General features: G+C 41.2%; 1 protein-coding gene across 1 annotated transcript in view; it reads left to right on the forward strand.

The window, feature by feature from the left end:
• The window catches only part of LOC139443113 (dynein axonemal heavy chain 6-like), a 143365-nt gene that overhangs the window by 82535 nt on the left and 37278 nt on the right, over positions 1–23552 (forward strand). Inside the window, exons 44-58 of the mRNA XM_071224057.1 lie at positions 534–656; positions 2293–2548; positions 3865–4024; positions 4866–5098; positions 6775–7050; positions 8962–9314; positions 10913–11041; positions 11599–11687; positions 13161–13380; positions 16776–16946; positions 17779–17946; positions 19738–19827; positions 20336–20533; positions 21573–21938; positions 22802–22983. Coding sequence (XP_071080158.1) covers positions 534–656; positions 2293–2548; positions 3865–4024; positions 4866–5098; positions 6775–7050; positions 8962–9314; positions 10913–11041; positions 11599–11687; positions 13161–13380; positions 16776–16946; positions 17779–17946; positions 19738–19827; positions 20336–20533; positions 21573–21938; positions 22802–22983 — 3014 coding nt within the window. The remainder of the gene's footprint in view (positions 1–533; positions 657–2292; positions 2549–3864; positions 4025–4865; positions 5099–6774; positions 7051–8961; positions 9315–10912; positions 11042–11598; positions 11688–13160; positions 13381–16775; positions 16947–17778; positions 17947–19737; positions 19828–20335; positions 20534–21572; positions 21939–22801; positions 22984–23552) is intronic.

A 23552-nucleotide genomic window follows, 5' to 3' on the forward strand; every position in this document is an offset into this window, starting at 1 on the left:
GCTGGATGACTCCAAGGTGGGTGTACATGTAGGGAGAGTTAGATGTCCTGTAGACACATTGTGGGTGGAGAATGTGAACACAGTGCTGGATGACTCCAAGGTGGGTGTTCATGTAGGGAGAGTTAGATGTCCTGTGGACACATTGTGGGTGGAGAATGTGAACACAGTGCTGGATGACTCCAAGGTGGGTGTACATGTAGGGAGAGTTAGAGGTCCTGTAGACACATTGTGGGTGGAGAATGTGAACACAGTGCTGGATGACTCCAAGGTGGGTGTATATGTAGGGAGAGTTAGATGTCCTGTAGACACACAGTTGAATGAGTTATTGTTTTCACCTGTAACTTATTCATCCTATAATGCTGATGACAGTTAGTGTAGAAATAAACTCCACCATGAATCTATAAATGGATCCGTGAGTTGTTGACAGCACTGTGTGAATTGTAGAGACGAAAGCTCACAGTAATCTCCATAAATACCATTTGTAACCAATACTTCAATTTCTGCTTACACCATTCCTTCACACTTCACAACAGGTTCTGTGTCTGGCAAGTGGCGAGCGTATCAGTCTGACGCCAGGGATGAGGATCCTGTTTGAGGTGGACAATCTGTCCCAGGCCAGCCCGGCCACCATCAGTCGGTGTGCCATGGTATATATGGTGAGTAGCTCCCATCTCTCGATTCATGTGCTCCTATGGATTCTGGCTTCGTTCCCAGCACCCTATGCTTATCTTACGAGGCGAATGAATCAGATGGTCTGGCTCAGTGATTTAGTTACATGTCTTTATACTTTGAAGCGTGGAATATTGCTCATTATATCAATCACTGGTTTGTCTGATTCAGAGTAATTCATTGACTGTCATGAAGCAGGAACATTGCAGAGCTAAACAACAAACAAACGTCATGTCAGATGGCTGTATTTGATGGGGTTCTCCTTGTTTGGAAACTCATTTTATATTTGAATTATCTAATTGTTGTAAAATTGTGAACTGGTTACCGATGTGATCTTCAGTTGTCTAGCAATACATATATAGGATAAAACACGTCCGAGTGTTGTTATGATATTTAAAATCTGCATCCCGAGGGATTTTCCGAGGGAAAGGTTTTAAATATAACAACCCGAGGGGAAGTGTTTTATCTTACTTATAAACTGATTTTGAACCTTAAAATTATGCCCAAACTAAATTTCAACCCATTATCAGTGTACAATAATGCATGTCAAGGGTTCTTATCTCATTTAAAACACACATCCCAAGGATAACGGTTTTAGATATCATGAAAACCCGCGGGGAAGTGTTTTATCTAACTTATGAACCGCAAAAAAAACACTTAAAACAACATTTATCAACATTTTTATGTTTCGAACATACTTTCAATGAACCTTAGGAAACGGGCGTAAAATATCTGTTGCTGGCATACGGATCTTGAAAAGGACATTCTAAAAACCAGTGTGGCTTATCAACACCTCTGTAGCCTAGTGGTACACTCACTGGGCTACAGATATGAAGGTTGCGAGTTCGATCCTCGGGAATATAAAGAAAACACTTGTCATTTGATTTTAAATTTCATTACATTTAACAATCTGAACGGATATTTTTTAATAAAATACCCAGGACATCATATAAAATCCCTGGGATATTATAACACATTATATAGCAAATATGACTTGAATATCCTATAAATTCTCAGGGACCTTACAACGTCCCTGTTTATGAGATTTAACCCGACTGGGGAACAATGGATGACGTCACCGGAGGTTTATAAGTAATGACAACAGTTAGCGATCAACTTGCTGGACTACATGAGCATCGAAGTTTCAAATGAAAACTGAAGTGACTTAAAGAAGTATTGGTTGTCTCCCATGAATGTTTAAGTATTCCAGAAATATTTACATCTCATTGAAAGCAAACATTTGAAAATCAAACAATGTTGTTTCATACACCTGTGAATGTCAGATACATTTTATTGGACTGGACGCTGACTCTAGAGCAGAAGGGCCTGCAGTTGCCTTAGTTTGTCAAACCATCCTGTGAGGATTGGGTCCTCACACCATGTGATGTTCCTGATGCTGTGTGGCTGTGCCTAAATGGTATGAATGGTTGCTGATGCTGTCAACCAGAGGGTTGCTTTGCCTAGATTTGATTATTTAGAGGCTGTCTTGATATAGCTGGAATACTGCTGACTGCGACATAAAATAACTTGCACTTAGTGAGCTATTCAGTCAAGGACAGGTTACATGGGTTTGTATTGATTCGAATAAGAATACTGTTACATGGCAATTCTCTGACATCCTAGGATCCCGTTGACCTGGGCTGGAAACCATTTGTCAAGACCTGGCTCCAGCGTCTGCCCCGAGAGCTGCCGGAGAGTGGCAAGAGTCATCTGCAGGGCTTGTTTGATCACAGCGTAGAGAAGGGGCTGTCGTTCCTCCGCAAGTACAAGCGCTTCCAGGTCCTGGCCACGCCCGAGCTCAGCATCATCTCCTGCATCTGTAACATCCTCTCTGCCTACCTGGACTTCATGAACAAACATGGAGGGTTTGGTAATCCAGGTAGGCCTTCAGATGCGTTTCATCCTTTGTCAGGGGTAGTATTTATACAGCAAATTTTGTCTTTGGTATTTTGAAAGGGCTTACCGGTAATAAATTCTTTCTAAATATGTTACTTACAGATTTAACAGTTTGGATAATGATCCTGTGTACATGATCAAGAAATGAAAATGAAATTCTTAATTCCCATTTCAATTAGTTAATCCTAATCACAAATGATCTCCACTGTAGCAGTAGTTGTACAAGGCTCGCACAGGATGGAAATTGTCATTAATTAGCCAGTCCAGCTACAAAAAGGTCTTAAAATTCCTTAAAATACTTTGAACAGGCCTTGACCTTGACAACCATTATCAACTCAGCTATTACATATAAAAATATGAAAATAATTATTTTCTTGCTTAATGCATGATGACAGCATGTTACAAGGGATTAGTCCATAACTAGAAAGAATGTCTTAATAGATATGTTAAATGTATGCTATGGTCTTAATTTTAGTCTTGAAAACTGTGATAATTGCCTTGAAATGTACATCTTCCCGTGGCAAGAGAGTTAACTGACTTTAAAAGTCCAGTTTCCACCCTTGCCGAACTAGGCTGGAATTCCTGGGCTCGATCGTAGCGCCAACAGTGGGTATTACGAGTTATGTCCCTTCTATGCCTCTCCTATGGACCAATCAGATTCAAATTCTCATATCACTTATATTTGCTTCAAACAAAACTGCGGCGCCCAGTCAAGGCGATCTGATCGATAATCAAGCTCTATATATTGTGATAAAATGAGTCTTACATCGCGAAGTGCATCAAATCACGTGAGCACCTTCATTAAAAACATGAAAAGATGTAGAAAATATTTGTTGACAACGAGTTGGCGGTGGACATGCTTTGCAAATCCCGCAATTGACCGAAATCTGCATGACAGATTACAAACCGGATTTTGATTTCGGAGCACGATTTTGATTGGACTATGCATTGTCTTTAGTTCAGCCAAAATGTAACTCCAGAATTCCAGCCTAGTTCGGCAAGGGTGGAAACTGGACTTTTACAGTCAGTTAACACCCTTGCCTCGAGAAGATGAAGGAGCACTCATTTTACTGATGAAAACATTGCAGAAAGCCATCTCGGGAAGATGGGAAATGTACAGAGTATGCATGCTCTGCGAGCTTCACATATAAATGTAGATGCTGTAGCTTTTGATATAAGTGGCCTGACAGAATAAACTTGTCTTCTCCTGTTTCATAATTGCCTTGAAAATGTGGCTCGTGGTTCATATGAAGCATGTAACATCTTCAAACATAGAGTTTACATGAAGTGTGTTTCCAGACAAGGAAGAGCTACGCCCCCCCAGCCAGGAGAGCAGGGTCTCAAGTCGCAGTTCCTCGCGGGGGCAGGGTAGTCGCGCGTCTCGAAGCAAACGCAAAACCAAACGCTCCGTCAAAGTGAAGGAGGATGTGAGCGGTACTGATGATGGTGTCAACAACAGGTGAGTTACTGGATGAGAGGTCTGGATAATCATACATCCCAGGCACTTTTACTAAATAGGAGTGTTTAGCAATCTGATTGGTTGAAAATATTGATAAATGGTATTTGATCCTGAAAATCTTCTAGACTTCTCAATCCGTATGAGCACTTACTTTTCTTGATCGTTTTTTTCCCCGTCACAAATTTGAAAATGAAATGTGCTGTTTGGTTAGGAGGGATGGATACTGTCAACTTTTAATGCAATCTGTTGGGAAAACATGAATTCCATGACAAAATGAGACAGCAGAATTACGAATCGCCAATACTACACTATGATTGAGTGAGTATGGTTTTACGCCGCTTTTAGCAATATTCCAGCAATATCACGCTGGGGCACACCAGAAATGGGCTTCAAACATTGTACCCATGTGTGGTAGCAAATCCAGGTCTTTCAGCATGATGAGCGAATGCTTAAACCACTTGGCTACCCCACCACCCATGGATACACTATGTTCTCCCATCACCTAAGACTATCTACGGCTGATAGGCCATGGTCTGCGTACTCTCTTGCTTCCCTCTTGCTGGAACCTATTCATCAAGGCTTTGTGTATTCACGTGTGATTGATGATGATGATGATGATGATGATGATGATTGATGACGATGTTTAATGATGATTGATGATGGTGATTGATGATGATGATTGATGATGATAATTGATGATGATGATTGATGATGATGATTGATGATAATTGATGATGATAATTGATGATGATAATTGATAATGATGATGATGATGATGATGATGATGATGATGATGATGATGATGATGATGATGATGATTGTCACACATCTGTGATTCCAGTTCCAAGCAGTTCTACCTGCAGAAGAGTCCCGGTCAGCTGTTCAACCTCCTGGGGAAGTTGTTTGTCTTCTGCTTCACCTGGGGGGTGGGCGGCACGCTGCGGAGACAGGAGGACAGCGATGAGGACGACACCGTCAACAGGCGTGGCTCAGACAAGGTGGACAAGGACATCAACATCTGTAACGAGTTTGACAACTTCATGAGGGAACTGTTTGAGATTGAACCTCCTCTTGGTGAGTCTGTTTTCCTGAGGAACATTCTCAGAGCTCCAGATAAGCTTTTGGTGTTGTGGGTATTTTACCCATGTATTTTAAAATCATTGGGGATCAGTAATTCTATCTGGGTATTCAAATTTCTGTTACCCTCTAGTTTTTACACATGTGGGTATTTAGTTAAATATTTAAAACACTATTATTCATCTAGTCCCTGCAAACTGGTGTCGTGTGGGTTCGAGAGCTTTATAGGACTCAAAAATACCACGATACTTCCACAAAAAAGTGTGATGGCATCGTGGAGTTTTGCAAGGTTGACGGAATGTCCGTTTATAATTTCAAAATAAGTTGCGGATTTGCTAATTGAATACGCAGGGTTTCTTCACAATATTTTGATGATACGCAATAGTTTTATTTTTGTAGCGTAACTGTAATGTTCGTTGCGAATTTGATACTCTTGGATTTTTTTTTACTGCATATTTCTGCATTTCTGATGTGTATTTTACGCAGATACGCGGCTTATCTGGAGCTCTGATTCTGAAGCAGTTAAGAAATGAGATGAAATAGACATTTAGGTTACTAAACCAAACCACATCAAAACTTTTGAGATATAAGCATGTTGGTGTTTTCACTTTGAGATTAGTATGCGCAAAAATAGAAGCAGCATCTTGTTGAAGTGACATTTTCTTGTGTCAGTTTGTGCATTTAGGAGAGTATTCCATATTTCTGTTTCTTGTGATGTCATGGCAGTTATCCAAGAGCTGATAATCACAAAGCATTCACACAGCTACAACATATGTTAGCCGATGATAAACTTTAGAGTTAAGATAGGTGAGGCTGTGAACGCCTTGCGGATCGGGTCCGTGACCACTTGCCATATCATGGCATTGATTTCCAAATTTTGCGTCTTTTATGGCCAAGCATGAAGCTGTCCATTTCAACATGATCTGTAACGTGAACTTAAGTACAATTTATTTTTAACTAAAGATTACCGGTTGGTCAAGGGTCGTTTATTGGAGCAGGGTGTTTAATTTGCCAAATATGGTGTCTGTAGTTCTTTTGGCATAATTAATAAGGTTTCATGTTGTTCCATGTTGTTTCATGTGGCATTATAAGTGGCATGTGGTATAAAACCAAACGCAAGACGCACAAAACCCCATGTACCCCGAGTGATCCTGATACAACGAATTTATCTTACCGACATGTTTTAAATGTGACATTATAAAAAGATTTGAATTAACACAAATTCAAAATTTTGCTTTGAAGCGGGGTATAAGGGATTTATTCTACCTCTTAGAAATCCACGTGCAGCCTGTATTGCTCATGGTGGGGTATAAGAGATTTATTGCCCCACTGAGAAATTTATTCCCCTCTAAGGCGGGTTACACAGTATTTTATCAAGAACATGTGGACCAATCAGATCTCTTCATTCTGACCTGGATCTATGATGAAAGATATTAAACTACTTCTGTCCTTGTTACATATCAGACCCATGAAGATCCGGGGTAGAATAGGTCTTCAGCTTGCTGACTGGATGCATGTCATCGATCCCAATTGCGTGGATCGATGCTCATGATATTAATCACTGTATTGTCTGGTCTAGACTCGATCATTTACAGACCGCTGTCATATAACTGGAATATTTCTGAGTGCTGCGTTAAACAACAAACCAAGTTGTTACATTTCCCCTTTTGCAGGTGTACGACTTCCTGCAGGAAACAGAAGTGTGTTCAGCTATTTCCTCGACATGGAGTCAGGGAACTTTGTGGCATGGGACGCACTCATCCCTTCAACCCGCTCACTCATAGAGAAGGGTGCAGTCATCACCATCGGAGAGACCATGGGAATTCAAACTGACCACAAGAAGTCACATGAGCCAAAGGAGGCCGAGATTGTGTCCACAGTGGACATTGTCCGCTTCTCCTTCTTGACCGGCCTCCTTCTGACCAACAAGCATCCTGTATTGCTCACAGGTAGGGTGCCACATGGGGAATCTTTGGTTAGAATATGTCCCCAGCAGCCTGTGCCTGTCATACTAGGTGACTTAATGGATCTAGATGTCAGCACCATTCCTGTGCTTATGGTTTCACAGAAGTGGTAACATATAAAACCTGCATCACTTTGTCCTCTTGTCTTGGTTCTCAGACCCTGCCCGCATCATCATAAAGTTCGCGACATGTTTCATTTTTATTTTCATTTTAAAAAAAACACACCAAAAATCCTTGTATATTGAGTCCAACGGTAGTCAAATACTGTATTCCAGTTCTTTAATCATCAAGGAATATATTTATGTAGGGAGGCATTTTCGGATAACTGTTTTGTTTCACATCTGTTTATTTAGTTTGAACAACAACAAAACATAAAAAAAATAAAGAAATTACCAGCCCGCCCGCACTGTATTTTCAAAAGCCATTGCCTGAGAAGCTATTATGTTATTTTTTTAAGCCTTATGAGTTGTCAACTGATCTCGAGGGGTATCTGATGTGCACTGGTGCATCACACCATACAGTTGGCACCAATTCATCTTAGTGACATTCATTCATACAGGGCCGGAATATATATCTGCAGTTTTAGAGTTAGCAAAACTTGTAGCAGATGACACAAACGAACTGAGTTACTTCCCTTTACCCAATGCATTCTCCTGAACACGAATTCAGGTCAGAAACTCAATGATGCTTTTGTTATTTTCTCAGGGGGATGCATGAAATGTCTATCCCCGTGTAAGCGAGCTGCAAGGAAAATAATTGCCTGATCCTTAACCAATCAGAAACTAGTATTTTTAAGGTTATTTTCTGATTAATTGAAATTAGGCATACTTTTTAATTTGAAGACCAACTAACAGAAACATTTTAACATTCATAGTAGATTAATGACTGCCATCGGTTTCTGTGAGTCATGTGATACTGTAAATCTGGAAATTAATGCGACTCCAAATTAATACGACTACTGACCCCTAGCCAGAATCAATGCGACTCCCCCCACCCCATCCTCAGTGGAATGATACATATCATTACCTTTCTTCAACCGTTCCTTTATCCAATCAAACAGGAAATAGCACTGCTTATTAGCACTGAGAAGAGCACTTCCCTTAAAACAATAAACAGTGTTTTCCTAGAAACAACACACAGTTTATATGTTTACTTTGTTGACTCGAAGCTAAAAGGCACTAACATAACTGAACCAACACCATTTCACTGGTACGCGGAGGTGTCAGCAAGCTTGACATGAGTAGGTAGAACTCTTGACCCCAGCAGTGATAACTCACCAGATGCCTATTGTGTAATTCCTTTTCTTTCAATGACATTGTTATAAACTTGTTACAACTGCTGCTCAATAAACCGTGTTTGTGTTATTAGTCAAGTTGGTATTTCCGCTATCCAAAGTGTGCAGTGAGGCCGTCTTATTGTTGATAGTCATTTTGGAGACATAAATGTGAAGTTATTTAATGCGCTCAAAGACCACTCACAATTTTCACATTTAATTCACGCTTGCGTTAATTTAAAAAATTACAGTAGTCACATGCATTAAACCGGTTGTAATATGGGCGGGGGGGGAGGTCCTGCTGGACAAACCGAATGTGATTTTGGACTCAGGGCAACTTCTGATTGACCTAGTGGGAGTTTATTAATTAACATGCATTAAAAGACGGAGAACAAGTTTTGGTTAAGTTGAAAATCATCCTTGTATCTCTTTCATGTCAAAACTGAAAGATCCAAAAAAGAATATTCATTACCATCTTAGACAAATGATCTGCTTTGACTTTTTAGGATAAAACGAAAGAAAAGTTGCTTCCAAGATGAAACATGAAAACTATCCTCCAACCATTGGAGACGCAAGAATAATGAATACATGTGTATTAGTATATTTCTATTTCCACCCCAAAGGTGATTCTGGTGTGGGGAAGTCAGCCATCATAGACTACATGTTAAAACGCCTGGAGAAAGATGGCGGCACCTCGTTCAAGAATGGCACCATCCTCGGAAGTGTTTTCAACTACTCGGAGAAGAACACCTCACTGCTGGAGAACATCAGCGCGCTGACCAAGTTCGGTGACGATGATGATGGCAAGAGTATGGATGCCTTGCTGGGAACTACCAAGCCCAAGATAAGCACTGGTATCCTCAGCACTACAGTGCAGTTCAGTGCTCAGACCAGCTCAGCCAGACTGCAGGCACAGATCATGCACAAGCTCATCAAGAAGGGGAGAGAATCCATGGGAGCACCCAAAGGAAGGAAGGTTTGTTTACAATTAGATGGGGTGAGGTGAAATTGGGTTTAACGTCGTGTCCAAGATTATTGCACTTTTATAGCGACGTGCATGCAAGTGTGTGTGTTTGTGTGTGTGGCTGCTTGTACTAGTCCGGACTGATGCTGATTTATAGTGCTAGCCCACTGAGATACTATGCTGCAGTTTAACATGAATACCCCACTCAGACACAGTATACTGACTCAGAGCGTCCCAGTCCTTGTTTTAGCCCCTTAATGCCAAGCACCAGACAGGTTAACAACAGGTACCATCTTTTAACATCTTTTGGTATGATGCGTCCGGGGATCGAACCCTGGACCTTCCACTCTCCAGGCAGACTTTCTACCACTAGACCACGGCGGCGGTCCTTATAATTAGGCAAAATTTGGGGGTTTCAGGAGTCAACGGAGCCAAAAGCCATAATCATGAAATAAAATAAAAAAAGTTTAAACTTGTTTTTCTTTTTGAGAGTCCCTTTTTTGATGAATCAGGGAAAAAGATAGAAAACAAACTACAAAAATCGTACAATAATAAAGTTTCTATATCTGATCAAATGCAGTGTGTGTAGTCTCTGGCAACTGCAATCCTCTTTCAAAGAGAACAAGGCTTCTCAGAAAACACATATCCATGTTACTGTAGAAATACTAAACATGCTGCACTGTAAACAATGTAATTCAGTGATGATTCCGGGTTAGAATCATAGGTCCCTAGCATTCTATGCTGGGCCTCGTTCCTCAAAGCGATGTTAGCACGAAGGTGATCGTAAGTCCCTTCTTTAACATAGGCTAACGATCATCGTAGCACTAAGACTGCTTTGAGGAACGCGGCCCTGGTCGTAAGCGGGGATTGGGTGGTCAGGCTCCGTCACTTGGCAGAATGCTTGTCATCATACCCGGATGGTGGTGGTCGTTGCTCACAATATCGATCACTAGATTGGCTTGTCCAGACTTGATTATTTACAGGCTGCCATCATATAGCTGGAATATTGCTTAATGCAGCATAAAACAACAAACGATATAAGTATTATTTTTCACAATAATCCAACCGCCCAACTTCATGCCCAATGAAGTTGAATATGAAAAAAGTCTACTGTTTTTTATTTAGCTGAATGAGATATAAAAGCATGATCCAAGAGCAGAATGATGAAGAAGAATTTATTAAAGAGTCCTGCTTTGTACATTCCTTTTCATGTAAAGACATATAGGCTTATATGACACCTGACCGTATTAGCCTTAGAAACTAAATACACATAAATACATAACAGTAAAAATGAAAGTATACATGACACTGATGTGGCAGATGCTTTGCTTTGAAAATATGATAACAAAAGAAACGGGGAAAATGCCTAAAAAAAAAAAATAAAAAAAAAATAAAAATGTACAAAATCTGAATTTTTTAATAGTAATAATAGTTATAGTTATTATTCATGAAAATGAAGCTCTTATAGTTAACTTAATTAAAGGCTAAGCATGTTCATTTTGTTTATACAGATGCAGGTAGGGCTTTAACTAATTCTTTGGAACTCATTATGACATAATTAAACTTAATCTGCGGCAGATTTATAAGAGTGATATTTATGTTTTGACCAGGTGATTGTGTTCGTGGATGATCTGAACATGCCGGCGCCGGAGGAGTACGGAGCCCAGCCTCCCCTGGAGCTGCTCCGCCAGTTCCTGGAGTGTGGGGGATTCTATGACACCAAGAAACTCACGTGGAAGGTATGCTGTGTGATATACCAAGGTATGCTAGCTATAGGAAGTACTGGGGTCACGGATGACCCAGTCGTCTAAGGCGCCGCGATTCGCTGTGCAGAGTTGCGTCCCGACACGCCAGAAACCTATGATTGTGGGTTCGAATCCCGGTTCGGACACCATTATGTTTCTAGGTTTGTCAGCACCTTGCCCCTGCTCGTGGGTTTCACCGAAGTGGTAAACGTCTGAGACCTGCATCACTTAGGGCTTTCCTCCCACATTAAGCTGACACGCTGTGATATAACTGGAATACTGTTTAAAGCGTGTTAAACCCAACTCACTCACTATAGGATCGATGATCATGACATCAGTCACTGGATTGTCTGGTCCAGACTTGATTATTTACAGACTGCTGTCATATAGCTGGAATATTGCTGAATTCAGGGTTAAAAAACAAATAAACAAACAAACTAAACAAAAGACTGTTTATTTATTTATTTATTGGATGTCATGATACAGCTGGTATATTGCTGACTGTGGCGTTTAACAGGAAACAAACAAGTGTAAGGTATGCTTTGTTTCAGGACATCCTCGATGTGACGCTGGTGGCAGCATGTGGTCCCCCGGGGGGTGGTAGGAACCCAACCAGTCCGCGTCTACTCAAACACTTCTGGTAGGTGTTCACTGGCACACACATGTACACAGCTAGGTATTAGTGACGTCCTTTTATCACCTCTGCTTCATTTGCAATGTTTGTCTTCAATGTTGTCTGCATGAATAATGTGATGATTGTTGTGAGGAAATTTTGATTTCCAGGAATTCACTACACATTGCAGGTGTATGCCAATCTCGTTAAAATCAGGTCTTAGTTCTCACTACCGATAAACAAAGATCTGAGGACACCCCATATTAAGGGTCACATCAGACCGACCTTGCGCAAACTTTGACCGACCAATGGAATGACTGACAAGAAGTCGACATTAACCAATCAGATGGCAGCTTTCGCATGCTTTACGGCACTAATTTCAGATTGGCAACTACTCTTCGAAACATATTTTGACAAATTCTCGATTAAAAATTTGAAACCAGAACAAAAGAACATTCTGGAATGGCTAATAGACAGTCTATATTGTATGGATTCAGTCGTTAAGCCCGTAACTATCGTTCGGAATACCCCGTGTTAAAGATTTCAAGGTTACATGATTAGAAATCACATTCCGACTTTCACTTTCATGATCTGGTAAGCGACGCTTTGATTGGTCGAACGAAAGGTAATTCTGATGTGATCCCGGAACGGAATGTCCTCAGATCTTTGTTTAGCGGTAGCGAGAACTAAGATCTGATTTTAATGAGATTGAAGTGTGTGTATAGCTGGGAGCATGTTTAAAGAAATCATGTTTGGTGAGACGAGAGTGCCTAGGACTGTAACTAACCATTTCAATTATTTATACATGGATACCAACATGACGCTTCAAACATAGTGTTTAACAGTATTTTTTATTTTATTAAACTATTGATGCTATGGATAGTGAAATACAACATTGAAATTGAACTATTGATATTTTCCCTTGTCATTGATCCATGGAAGATGGCAATGCATCTAGTTTGATCACAGTTGGTCTACATGCAAGGGTGTTCTGTCAAGGAAAATGAATGGAAAACATAATGATTTGCAATATTTCTTTCCTCTTATTACATCTTTCGATGCTATCAGCAGTGTGGCACTGCATCAAAGCTAACTGGTATGGACCTGTGAAGATCCGGGGTAGAATAGGTCATCAGCAACCCATGCTTGTCATAAAAGGCGACTGCTTGTCGTAAAAGGCGACTAACGAGATCGGTAGCTCAGGCTGGCTAACTTAGTTGATGCATGTCATCGATCCCAATTGCGTGGATCGATGCTCGTGATGTCAATCACTGGATTGTCTAGTCCAGACTCGATTATTTAAAGACCGCCGTCATATAGCTGGAATATTGCTGAGTGTGGCGTTAAACAACAAACAAACAAACAAACTAACTGGTGTCATTTTATCTTTTACTGCCATTGGGCAATGGACTATTACGATGCATCCGTAGTTTTAGTTGGGCTAGTCAAGGCATGTTTTTTCCCACTGCACGTCACACTGCACTGTGTATCTGTCTGTAGCATCCTGGCACTGCCGACGCCGTCCACACGGTCACTGCAACACATCTACCAGGTCCAGCTCGGCCGCTTCCTCCAGGACGGAGAGTTCATGCCAGAGGTCACGGACTGCTTGTTTCCGCTTGTATCGGCCAGCATCGCTGTCTACTACCGCATGTGTAGCAGCATGCTGCCGACGCCCACCAAGTCGCACTACACGTTCAATATCCGAGATCTCTCCAAGGTACACTACAAGCTTTGGTATTAAGTGTCAAGGTTTTCACTGTCTACTTCTGATGATGCACAATAAGTCTTTTAGTTTCTTTTCATTTTAGTTATCGCAAGTAAAATATTGTGCACTGATTGATTGTTCATACATCATACTTTGAAACCTCGGATCCTGTTTTTCTGGATATCCACCTTCTCGACAATTACTGCTGGGAACCTTTAAATGTATATTATTCATAACCATGATTTTTTTATCTATAATTTTAATCCGGGTGAAATCACTAGGAACATTTCAACTCAGATAAACAGGATTTTATCGTATGTATATTATCTTTCTCATTCTTCAGTTGTGTATAGATTACAGGGATAGAAGTGAGTTTATTATAATCCATAAGGCTCTCACAGAGATATTGACAGCCTCCGTGGTCTAGTGGGAGAGCGTCCGCCCGGAGAGCGGAAGGTCCGGGGTTCAATCCCCGAGAGCATCATACCAAAAGACGTTAAAAGAATGTATTTTGTTGTTTACCTGTCTCGCTTGGCATTTAGGGGCTAAAACAAGGACTGGTCAGCTCGGAGTCAGTATGCTGTGTCTGAGTGGGGTATTCATGTTCAACTGCGTCATGGTATCTCAGTGAGCTAGCACTATAAATCGGCATTAGTCCGGACTAGTACAATCAGCCACACACACACATGCATGCATGTCGGTATATAAGTGCAATAATCTTGGACGCCACGTTAAACCCAATTTCACCTCACCTTACCTCACAGAGGTATAAGGTGTGTCCTTTGAGATTCAAGTGAGCCAGCAAGAAGAATACTTTTGATTTAGCTTCAAATTTGATGAATTTCATTTCACCATGAGCTAGCTAATTAGCAGTTGCAATTTGAAAAATTAGCCCCTTTTCATGGAGATTTGACAATACTCATGTCAGTCATGGTTCCCACTGCCACTGGAAAACCTGGAAATGTGTTGGAAAAATTTCCAGTCAGGGAAATATCAGGGAATTCACTAAAAACTTCAAAATCAGGGATTTATCAGGGATTTTTTGCTCTTGGAACTCATACTCTCTATTATTTAATGGTTGTGGCAGCCACTCAAATTTAAGCAATGGAGTTTATTCGTTTGAAAAAGAGGTATTTGTCAAATTTTACTATATAAAGGTCAGGGTCAATGTGGCTGATAGGGATTTGCGCTCCTTACCTCCAGAGCTAACTAAATTCTAAATTTAAAATATTTTGAGTAAAATATTACATTGCCTTGGTATTAGTTTACCATTTGAATTTCAGAAATCAATTTGAATGTAAAATTTCAAATCTCATAAAGCTCTACTGTTCAAGAACAAAAAAAATAATGCAATTAGGATTCTATAAAGCTCTTTGTTAATGAAAAGTGTATCAGTGTTAGATAAATCATTGGAAAAACTTAGGGTGACTTCAGTTGTTGGTTATAATTATCTTTTCCCTGGTGACCTTTTGAAAGTGCGGATGTATATTTGAATGGTTAGTTTGTGAAATGCTGTGCATGAATGTTGCACTGAAAGTAGTGATGGTATTTACTTTATTATAATGTTACTAATTAGTTTATGTTCATGTTTCTAAAGTTGTGAGATCATAGTCCTGAAGTCCATTTTCAAAAATTGTAATACTTGTTTTGATTAGGCAATGATTGATGGAGTTAATTTGTACTTTGAACTCTTTAAATGGTGGCAGATGGATGGCCTTAAGGGGAGGATAATTACTTGGTGACTTAGTTTTCCTTAAACCACACATAACACATTTTGTACAGAAATATCTAAAAAAGACGTTTCCATTGGTCTATTTTAAAGCTGTTTATATAATAAAGTTAAAACACCACTCCCAGTTGTTATAATGGAGGCCGTGTAATGCAGTCTGGAAAAGTTCTAAGTTCTCTGGAAATATCAGGGAAATGTCAGGGAATTTTCCGGAAGAAAAAAAGTGGGAACCATGTCAGTTTTACTATGACTCATGCATTACGAGCGTTCATATGTTCATTACGTGTGTGTTTTGTGAATACTTGTGCGAATAACTCCAGAGCCCCATGCTTGTCATGAGAACCCAGTAACCTGGCTGGCTGTGTTCCCTTCTACCCAAAAGCTGGTCACTTGATCAGACAGTAACTGCCTGCCCAGATAGAGCTGGCATATTACGTAGAGGCAGATCAAGGGTTGAGTATGTAATTGTCTGGGAAGGATCTGTCTGTGTTTCAATTACGAGTGTATTATTTTGTTCATGTCATTGGGGGTCCATACATGCTTTTCAAAAGCAGGCCTCAAAGTTTATTTTTTTGCCATATGGCTACAAGTATTTTTTTCCATGTAGCCAGTGGTAGAATCAAGAAGTCAAGCCAATATTGTAGGTAGCAAAAAGCGTTTGAAATTATCTTGAATCAAATAACTATTATATGGAAAAGTCATACTAGTCTTGGAATTTTATATTAGTGGAAACTGTACTTGATTTTTGTTATTTGTGACACAAACAATGAAGCAATTTATGTTACTAGATTACATTGGTATATCCTTGCTCATCCAATGAGCATTGTCAAATAAAATAAAATTACTAATTACATAAATAATGTATTTCGGTTCATTGTCGATTTTAGGAGGAATTATTCGCAAGTACAATTATTAGCAGACGTGGTTTCCATGATCAGCTGTGACTTATTTTGTGTCACTGAAATTGAAATTTAGGTCACATTGTCGCATAGCCGCAACTTTTAGGCCTGAAAAGGTGGGAGTGGTCACAACTTATGAACCACCATCCCGACTGTCCCCATCCCCTGGTTCCACAACTGTTGCCGTATGAGGCGTAAAACAACATGGACTCGCTGTCTCCTCCTCCAGCCTTTGAAGTTCACACTCGTCTGCTCACCTAAAACTACCAGCTTGTGCTGAGGACATGTGAGTGAGTGAGTTGGGTTGAACGCCGCTTTTAACAATATTCTAGTTATATTGCGGCGTGTCAGCTTAATGTGGGAGGGAAGTCTGAAGTGATGCAGGTCTGAGACGTTTACCAGTTCATTGAAACCAACGAGCACGGGTATGGTGCTGACAAACCTAGAAACATAATCGGGGCAAAACAATCATAGGTTTCTTGCGTGTCCAATGGACGCAACTCTGCACAGCGAATCGCGGCGACTGGGCCACCCATGCCCTGCTGAGGAGGTGTAAAAATTCAGTGATGCCAGACAACAATTGCAGTTTGAGGATTATTATTCTGAACCAGTTGTCAATGATTCAGAACTGAATAAAACTGACAGAAAATGTAGACATGTGAATCATGTTTGTCTTGTTTAAGCAGAACTAGCTACAAACTCTGAGGACAAGTCAAATAAGGTTCACACATTCCTCTGGACCAGAGTTAAATGTCTAAGGCTGTCCTATGTCTGTGCAGGTGATCCAGGGGCTTTTGCAGGCCCATGAGTCGGTGATCGTGGGGAAGGAGAACTGTGCCCAGCTCCTGGCCCACGAGGCCACCAGGGTGTTCCACGACAGACTGGTCAGCAGCGATGACCGCCTCGTATTCTTCCAGATTCTCTCCGACAACATGCATGATTACTTCAAGGTTGGTGTCAAGATGGATGCTTGGATATTACAATGACTCTTCGATTTATAGCTAATACCATTTTTCATTCGGGTATAGAAATGGCCCAAAATAATTTCCCTGATGTAGAATTATAACTGGCAGGCTGCTTGTTGAATTACAATGCAGGGTTAGAAGTTAGACCTAGGCTGCTAAGTCAAGCAAGTTTTCCCAGTGTTGAAGGGATCTTAGTAGAGTTTCAGTCAGGGGTCTTGAAAATTTAAAATCCCAATCGGACATTTGCATTTAGGCCACACCCCCTTCAAATAGTGTATTTTCGTACGGCTTTTCACACACATTACAAGTTGTTACGTACAGTGTTCCCTCGTTATTGAGCGCTTCGCTTATATAAGGTGTCTGTATATGTTATGAGTGAAAGGTGAAATCATTTTTGAGTTTAGTTTCTGTCATTGCAATGGTTTCTAAAAACTGAATAGAATGGTTAGAATAGGTCTTCAGAAACCAATGCTTGCCGTAAAAAGTGACTATGCTTGTTGTAATGGGCAACTAATGCGATCGGGTGGTCAGGCTCACTGACTTGGTTGATGCACGTCATCGTATCCCAATTGGGAGTGGATCAATGCTCATGATATCAATCACTGGATTGTCTGGTCCAGACTTAATTATTTACAGACCGCCGTCATATAGCTGGAATGTTTAAGAGTTTTGCGTTAAACAACAAACAAAAAATAAAACTGAATATAATCATGTTTACTGATACTTCGAAAACAGGTCTGGTTTCTGTGATAATATTTGATTCATGTATAGAAAGCTGAAGAGTTTGCTCAAGTGACTGTGTTAAATCCTGCTGTAGGTGACATGGACAGCAGAGAAGCTGATGACCGAGAGTGTCCTGTTTGGAGACTTCTCGGACATGGATGATGGGACGATCCAGCGAGTGTACAAACCTCTCACTGACCGGGCCAAGCTGACCAGGGTCCTTGAAGAGCAGTACATGACTCTCAACTCCGGCAACACCAAGGTGAACCCGCTGGCTTTTGTGTTCATGTCTTAGGTTTGTTTAGGTATAAATAGGCAATGCAATAGAAGCAGGGATACATCTGGCATTCAACTACTTGCTGGAACATTCTGCTCAATGTTAGGCCACAGTAAATTCATTATTCGATTTCCATCCAATGTTTAAACAAATGTGAGGCGGAGGAACCTTTTTGTATAATAATTCTTTTCAACAAATTGTTCAAGATGTGATTCACATATGCATGAATATTTTAACTTTGAATATGGGGTATTTAAAGTAAAGGAAGATGAAAACCCACTGTGAGTTTCATCATCTGCAGGAACTTAAGAAATTAAATGATTAAAAAACAAGCTTTTAACGCAAAGGACAAAGGACACACACTTTTAAAGTCACTCAAGTTCATTGACATGTCATATTATTAGCGTGTATGACTACCCCCTGCTACAAGACACGCAAAAACTCTCTGGTGCTCAGAAAAAGTCAGTCTTCTGATGATGTCATATGGGATATGTCGCCATTCTTCTTAGAGGGCCTGGATCAGTTCTTGTCAGTTGGCTGGAGGATGTGGTCACTGTCGAACACGACGATCCATGACATCCCAGAGGTGTTCTATTGGGGACATGTCTGGGGATCATGCAGGCCACAGCAACACGTTGACGTTGTCTGCGAGGCAGTTCTGTATGATTTGGGCTGTATGGTGTTGTCATGCTGATAAAGGACATCATGTGGCAGCTGTTGTAGGACAATTGGACAAAGAATGTCGTCCATGTAAAGTTGAGCTGTCAAATTTCCATTAATTATGACCAATCGTGTTCTCTCCCGCCCACAAATTCCTCCCCACACCATAACACCCCCTCCACCATACGGCACAACCTAATGAACTTATTATTCCACTTTATACTTCCCTTTGAGGTAAACAAGCTGTCTTCCATCGGCTCTGAACAAAAAGAAAAGACCATCCTCACTTAGCCCATCATGTTGCTCCAACTATTTACAATCTGGGCATATCAATCTTGCGCTGTTAATAACTGTGCTCAACAACGTACAGTCTGTGCATATCAATCTTGCGCTGTTAATAACAGTGCTCAACAACGTACAGTCTGTGCATATCAATCTTGCGCTGTTAATAACAGTGCTCAACAACGTACAGTCTGGGCATATCAATCTTGCGCTGTTAATAACTGTGCTCAACAACGTACAGTCTGTGCATATCAATCTTGCGCTGTTAATAACAGTGCTCAACAACGTACAGTCTGGGCATATCAATCTTAATAACTTTCCTCTGTAAGGTCTGTAAGCCCTAATTCCTTGAGCCCTGAGTCACCTGGCCACTGTCTGTCCACTAATCATTAGCCCTAAGGCATTCGTCACTCTCAGGAATTGATGCCGGAGATGCAAAGTACGCAAGTACCGGTCTTCATTGGGCTTAGTTACCATCAGTGTGAGTGTCTGACATGCCATCTGTATAACTGATATACCCTAATTACATGTGTATTAACGGCTGCCCATGTAGCACATGTTTTTAACTTTTTTGCATTTTCTACCAAAAAAGCATGCCATGGATGAGTATCACTTTCTACTTAAAGCATTGTTGTGTTTGGACCATGTGTTTTGCATTGATTTTGTTTGAACTTGTGTTTTTGAATTTTTGCAATTTTATTTTTAAAGTGGACTTTTACCTGTCAGTTTAGTACTATTTAGGAAGCTTAATAGCATTTTCTATAAAATGTTTAAGTTACCAGTATTTTTGTATCATATTAGATTTGTTGATGTCAACAGCTTTTTTATTTGTAGGCTTCCAAACTTGTGTTCTTCAAAGATGCAGTGGAACATATAGTCCGAGCTGCAAGAGTGTTCCGACAACCAGGAGGCCATCTCCTGCTGGTGAGTCTAGGACACCCTCTAGGACACCCTCTAGGACACCCTCTTGGACAGTGTGTCCGATAAGGAAACAGTACATTAAAAACTTGACTCATCAAGACGTATCATGCCGTCAGTTTCAAGGATTGTCTTTGAACAGTTATGCTATTCACAAATAGCTGTTCTACAAGCATTGGTGTGAGAAGTCCTTTCTGGATTGTTTACCTTTTTCTATTTACTCCATGTCTTGATAACACCTATTGTTGTGAAGAAGCCATTGAGGTGTAGGGTACTACAGAAATGTACCCTAGCTTTGTCACTGTACTGGAGCCAATGGACTTCCAGTATGCCAAACTGTAGTTAAATTATCCATGGCTGTATTGGAGGTGTAGCCACTTTAATGCCATATGAGGTACATTTTTGTATAACAGATCCTGTCATGGTATATTACTGTATACAGAAAGGTACCTGGTTACGTTTCTGTAGTACCCTCCACACCAACACCTGACCATGTCTGTGTCTCCCCCTACAGGTGGGTCTGGATGGGACAGGGAAGTCCACCATCATCCATCTGGCCAGCCACATCGCCAACTGTGAGCTCTTCCGCCTCTCTCTGCACAAGACATACAGCATCCCTGAGTTCCGGGATGACCTCAAGAAGGTGTTCCTCAAGAGCGGCGTGAAGGGCATCAACACAGCCTTCTTGCTGACAGACTCGGACATTGTCAAGGTAATCCATGCGAGACTGAGACTGATACTTTTGTTTCCCACCCCATTGTTAATCCGGGTTGAATAGAGGCCCAGCGACCTGTGCTTGTCATAAGAGGTGACTTAATATTTGGAATGGTCTTGCTCAGTATGTTGTTTTATCATCATACCCAGATGGTGTATATTGTTGTTCATAACATCAATCACTGGTTTGTCTGGTGGTAGCTGGATTAAAGACCGTCGTTTAGCTGGAATATGAAGTTTGCGGTGTCAAACAACAAACAAACAAACTAACAATGGCCGCTGCTCTTAACATATCCCTCCATCCATGCATTGTTTATTATCAGTTTTTCTACAAGTTACAGGACTATGGATGGATCAGGATTTACAGTGCATTTCTACATATCCGATTGGTAACCAAGCTGTATAACAATCTTTAAATATATATGCTATATTCCTTGAACGTGAACTTTGAATGAAGATTCAAGATTGAAAACAATTTTGAAACACAAGATAGCCCATAGGAAGCCACTAGGGCTGTGAGGAGTCCAAATTTATAACTTGGGTACACCCCCCCACCCCCCCCTTATTACCTGACCCTACCCGGGTACCCGCTGTAGGACTCAATAGATAAGCACCATTGTCCGACTGGGAATAGTCTGACCATAGCCCTGCAAAACGTTTTTAGATACGCGTCATGCATAAACTGAAGTTAACTGAAGTTTTATCTTTATTCATACATATAAAGTCAGAAGGAATCTGTGCATAGTCAAAAAGATATGCAAACATTAGTGACTTGTCGTGTAACCGTAGCGTTCTAGATAATTTTTTGTCATTAAACAATATATCACGTAACTATCCACAGGTCCGGGTAGTCCTGTGGGTACCCGGGTCCTACACAGTACCTGACCCGAGTACACGAGTTACCCGTCCCAGCCCTAGAACCCACTACTGTTTTTTTTTTCTTAAATATCGTTTTTCACTTCCTCTAACCTGGAACCAAGAAAAACAAATTCTGGAGATGAGAAATGTTTCTTAAGCTGACGTAAATACATTTCCAGGAAACATTCCTAGAAGACATCAACTGCATCCTGAACTCGGGCGAGGTACCGGACCTGTTTGACAATGAGGAACTGGATGGCATCAACATGGACCTGAAAGGGGCGGCAGCCGAGGCGGACATCCCCGACACCCGCACCGCTGTGTATCAGTTCTTCATCTCCAGAGTGAGGAGGAACCTCCATGTGGTCCTCACCATGAGTCCGGCCGGGGGGATATTCCGCCAGCGGTGCCGCATGAACCCCGCCCTCATCAACTGCTGCACCATCGACTGGTATGATGAGTGGTCAGATGAAGCTATGCTCAGTGTGGCCCAGGTCTTCTTCCAGGACACAGAGTTCATAGCCAACCCCAAGTATGATCTCGAGGTGAGGACGAGTTCTACAAACTTCAGTTGAGATATTGTTACTAAATCTTTTCTTCACATACAAGTTATGGAATGTCTATTCCGAGATGTTGCTTCTTTATGAAACAGTTCAGCCTTTATGAAGCTGCAAAAGTGATGCATGTGATCCTGGAATGGCTGAATCTGTAGTGAGTGAGTGAGTTGGGTTTAACGCCAAGTAAAAAATTCACATCAGTATATCTGATTTTTGTATCTTGAAAACCCAAGTTAATTGGCCTGTTTTAAATGTAAATGGTACAGACAACACCATTATATTGTTGAGGAAATGTTCACCCTGTCATTTCTGAGTGAGTGAGTGAGTTTAACAGTATTACAGTTATATCACGGCGTGTCAGCTTAATGTGGGAGGAAAGCTTGAAGTGATGCAGGTCTCAGACGTTTACCACTTTGGTGAAACCAAAGAGCACGGGTATGATGCTGAGAAACCTAGAAACATAATCAAGGCGAACCAGGATTCGAACCCACAATCATAGGTTTCTGGAGGGGCGGTCGGGTAGCCTAGTGGTTAAAGCGTTCGCTCGTCACGCCGAAGACCCGGGTTCGATTCCCGACATGGGCACATTGTGTGAAGCCCATTTTCTGGTGTCCCCCGCCGTGATATTGCTGGAATATTGCTAAAAGCGGCGTAAAACCAAACTCACTCACTCACTCATAGGTTTCTGGTGTGCCTAAGGGATGCGACTCTGCACAGCGAATCGCAGTGCCTTAGACGAATGGGCAAACACGTGCCCCCAGCTTAATCTGTAAAAACATGCTGATGAAACTGATATGTAAAATCCTGGTTTGGCCATGGAAAGAACCTGTGACTCAGCATGATGTCTGCAGGTTCTCCAGGAGCAAGTGGCGCAGACGTGTGTGGAGATACACAAGAGCATCGTGGACAAGGCGGGGCAATACTGGCGAGAGATGAGGCGCCACTACTACTCCACGCCCAGCAGCTACATGGAGCTCATCAGGCTCTACGCCAAGATGCTCAGGGACAACAAGAGGGAGTTCATGAACAACAGGTTGGTAAGACAAGAGGGAGTTCATGAATAACATGTTAGTTAGACAAGAGGGAGTTCATGAACAACAGGTTGGTTAGACAAGAGGGAGTTCATGAACAACAGGTTGGTTAGACAAGAGGGAGTTCATGAATAACATGTTGGTTAGACAAGAGGGAGTTCATGAATAACATGTTGGTTAGACAAGGAGTTCATGAATAACATGTTGGTTAGACAAGAGGGAGTTCATGAACAACGGGTTGGTTAGACAAGAGGGAGTTCATGAACAACAGGTTGGTTAGACAAGAGGGAGTTCATGAATAACATGTTGGTTAGACAAGAGGGAGTTCATGAACAACAGGTTGGTTAGACAAGAGGGAGTTCATGAACAACAGGTTGGTTAGACAAGAAGGAGTTCATGAATAACATGTTGGTTAGACAAGAGGGAGTTCATGAACAACATGTTGGTTAGACAAGAGGGAGTTCATGAATAACATGTTGGTTAGACAAGAGGGAGTTCATGAACAACAGGTTGGTTAGACAAGAGGGAGTTCATGAATAACATGTTGGTTAGACAAGAGGGAGTTCATGAA

Source organism: Haliotis cracherodii, unplaced genomic scaffold, assembly GCF_022045235.1.
Source record: "Haliotis cracherodii isolate W230 unplaced genomic scaffold, xgHalCrac1.p SCAF_5, whole genome shotgun sequence".
Classification (NCBI taxonomy): Eukaryota; Metazoa; Mollusca; class Gastropoda; order Lepetellida; family Haliotidae; genus Haliotis; species Haliotis cracherodii.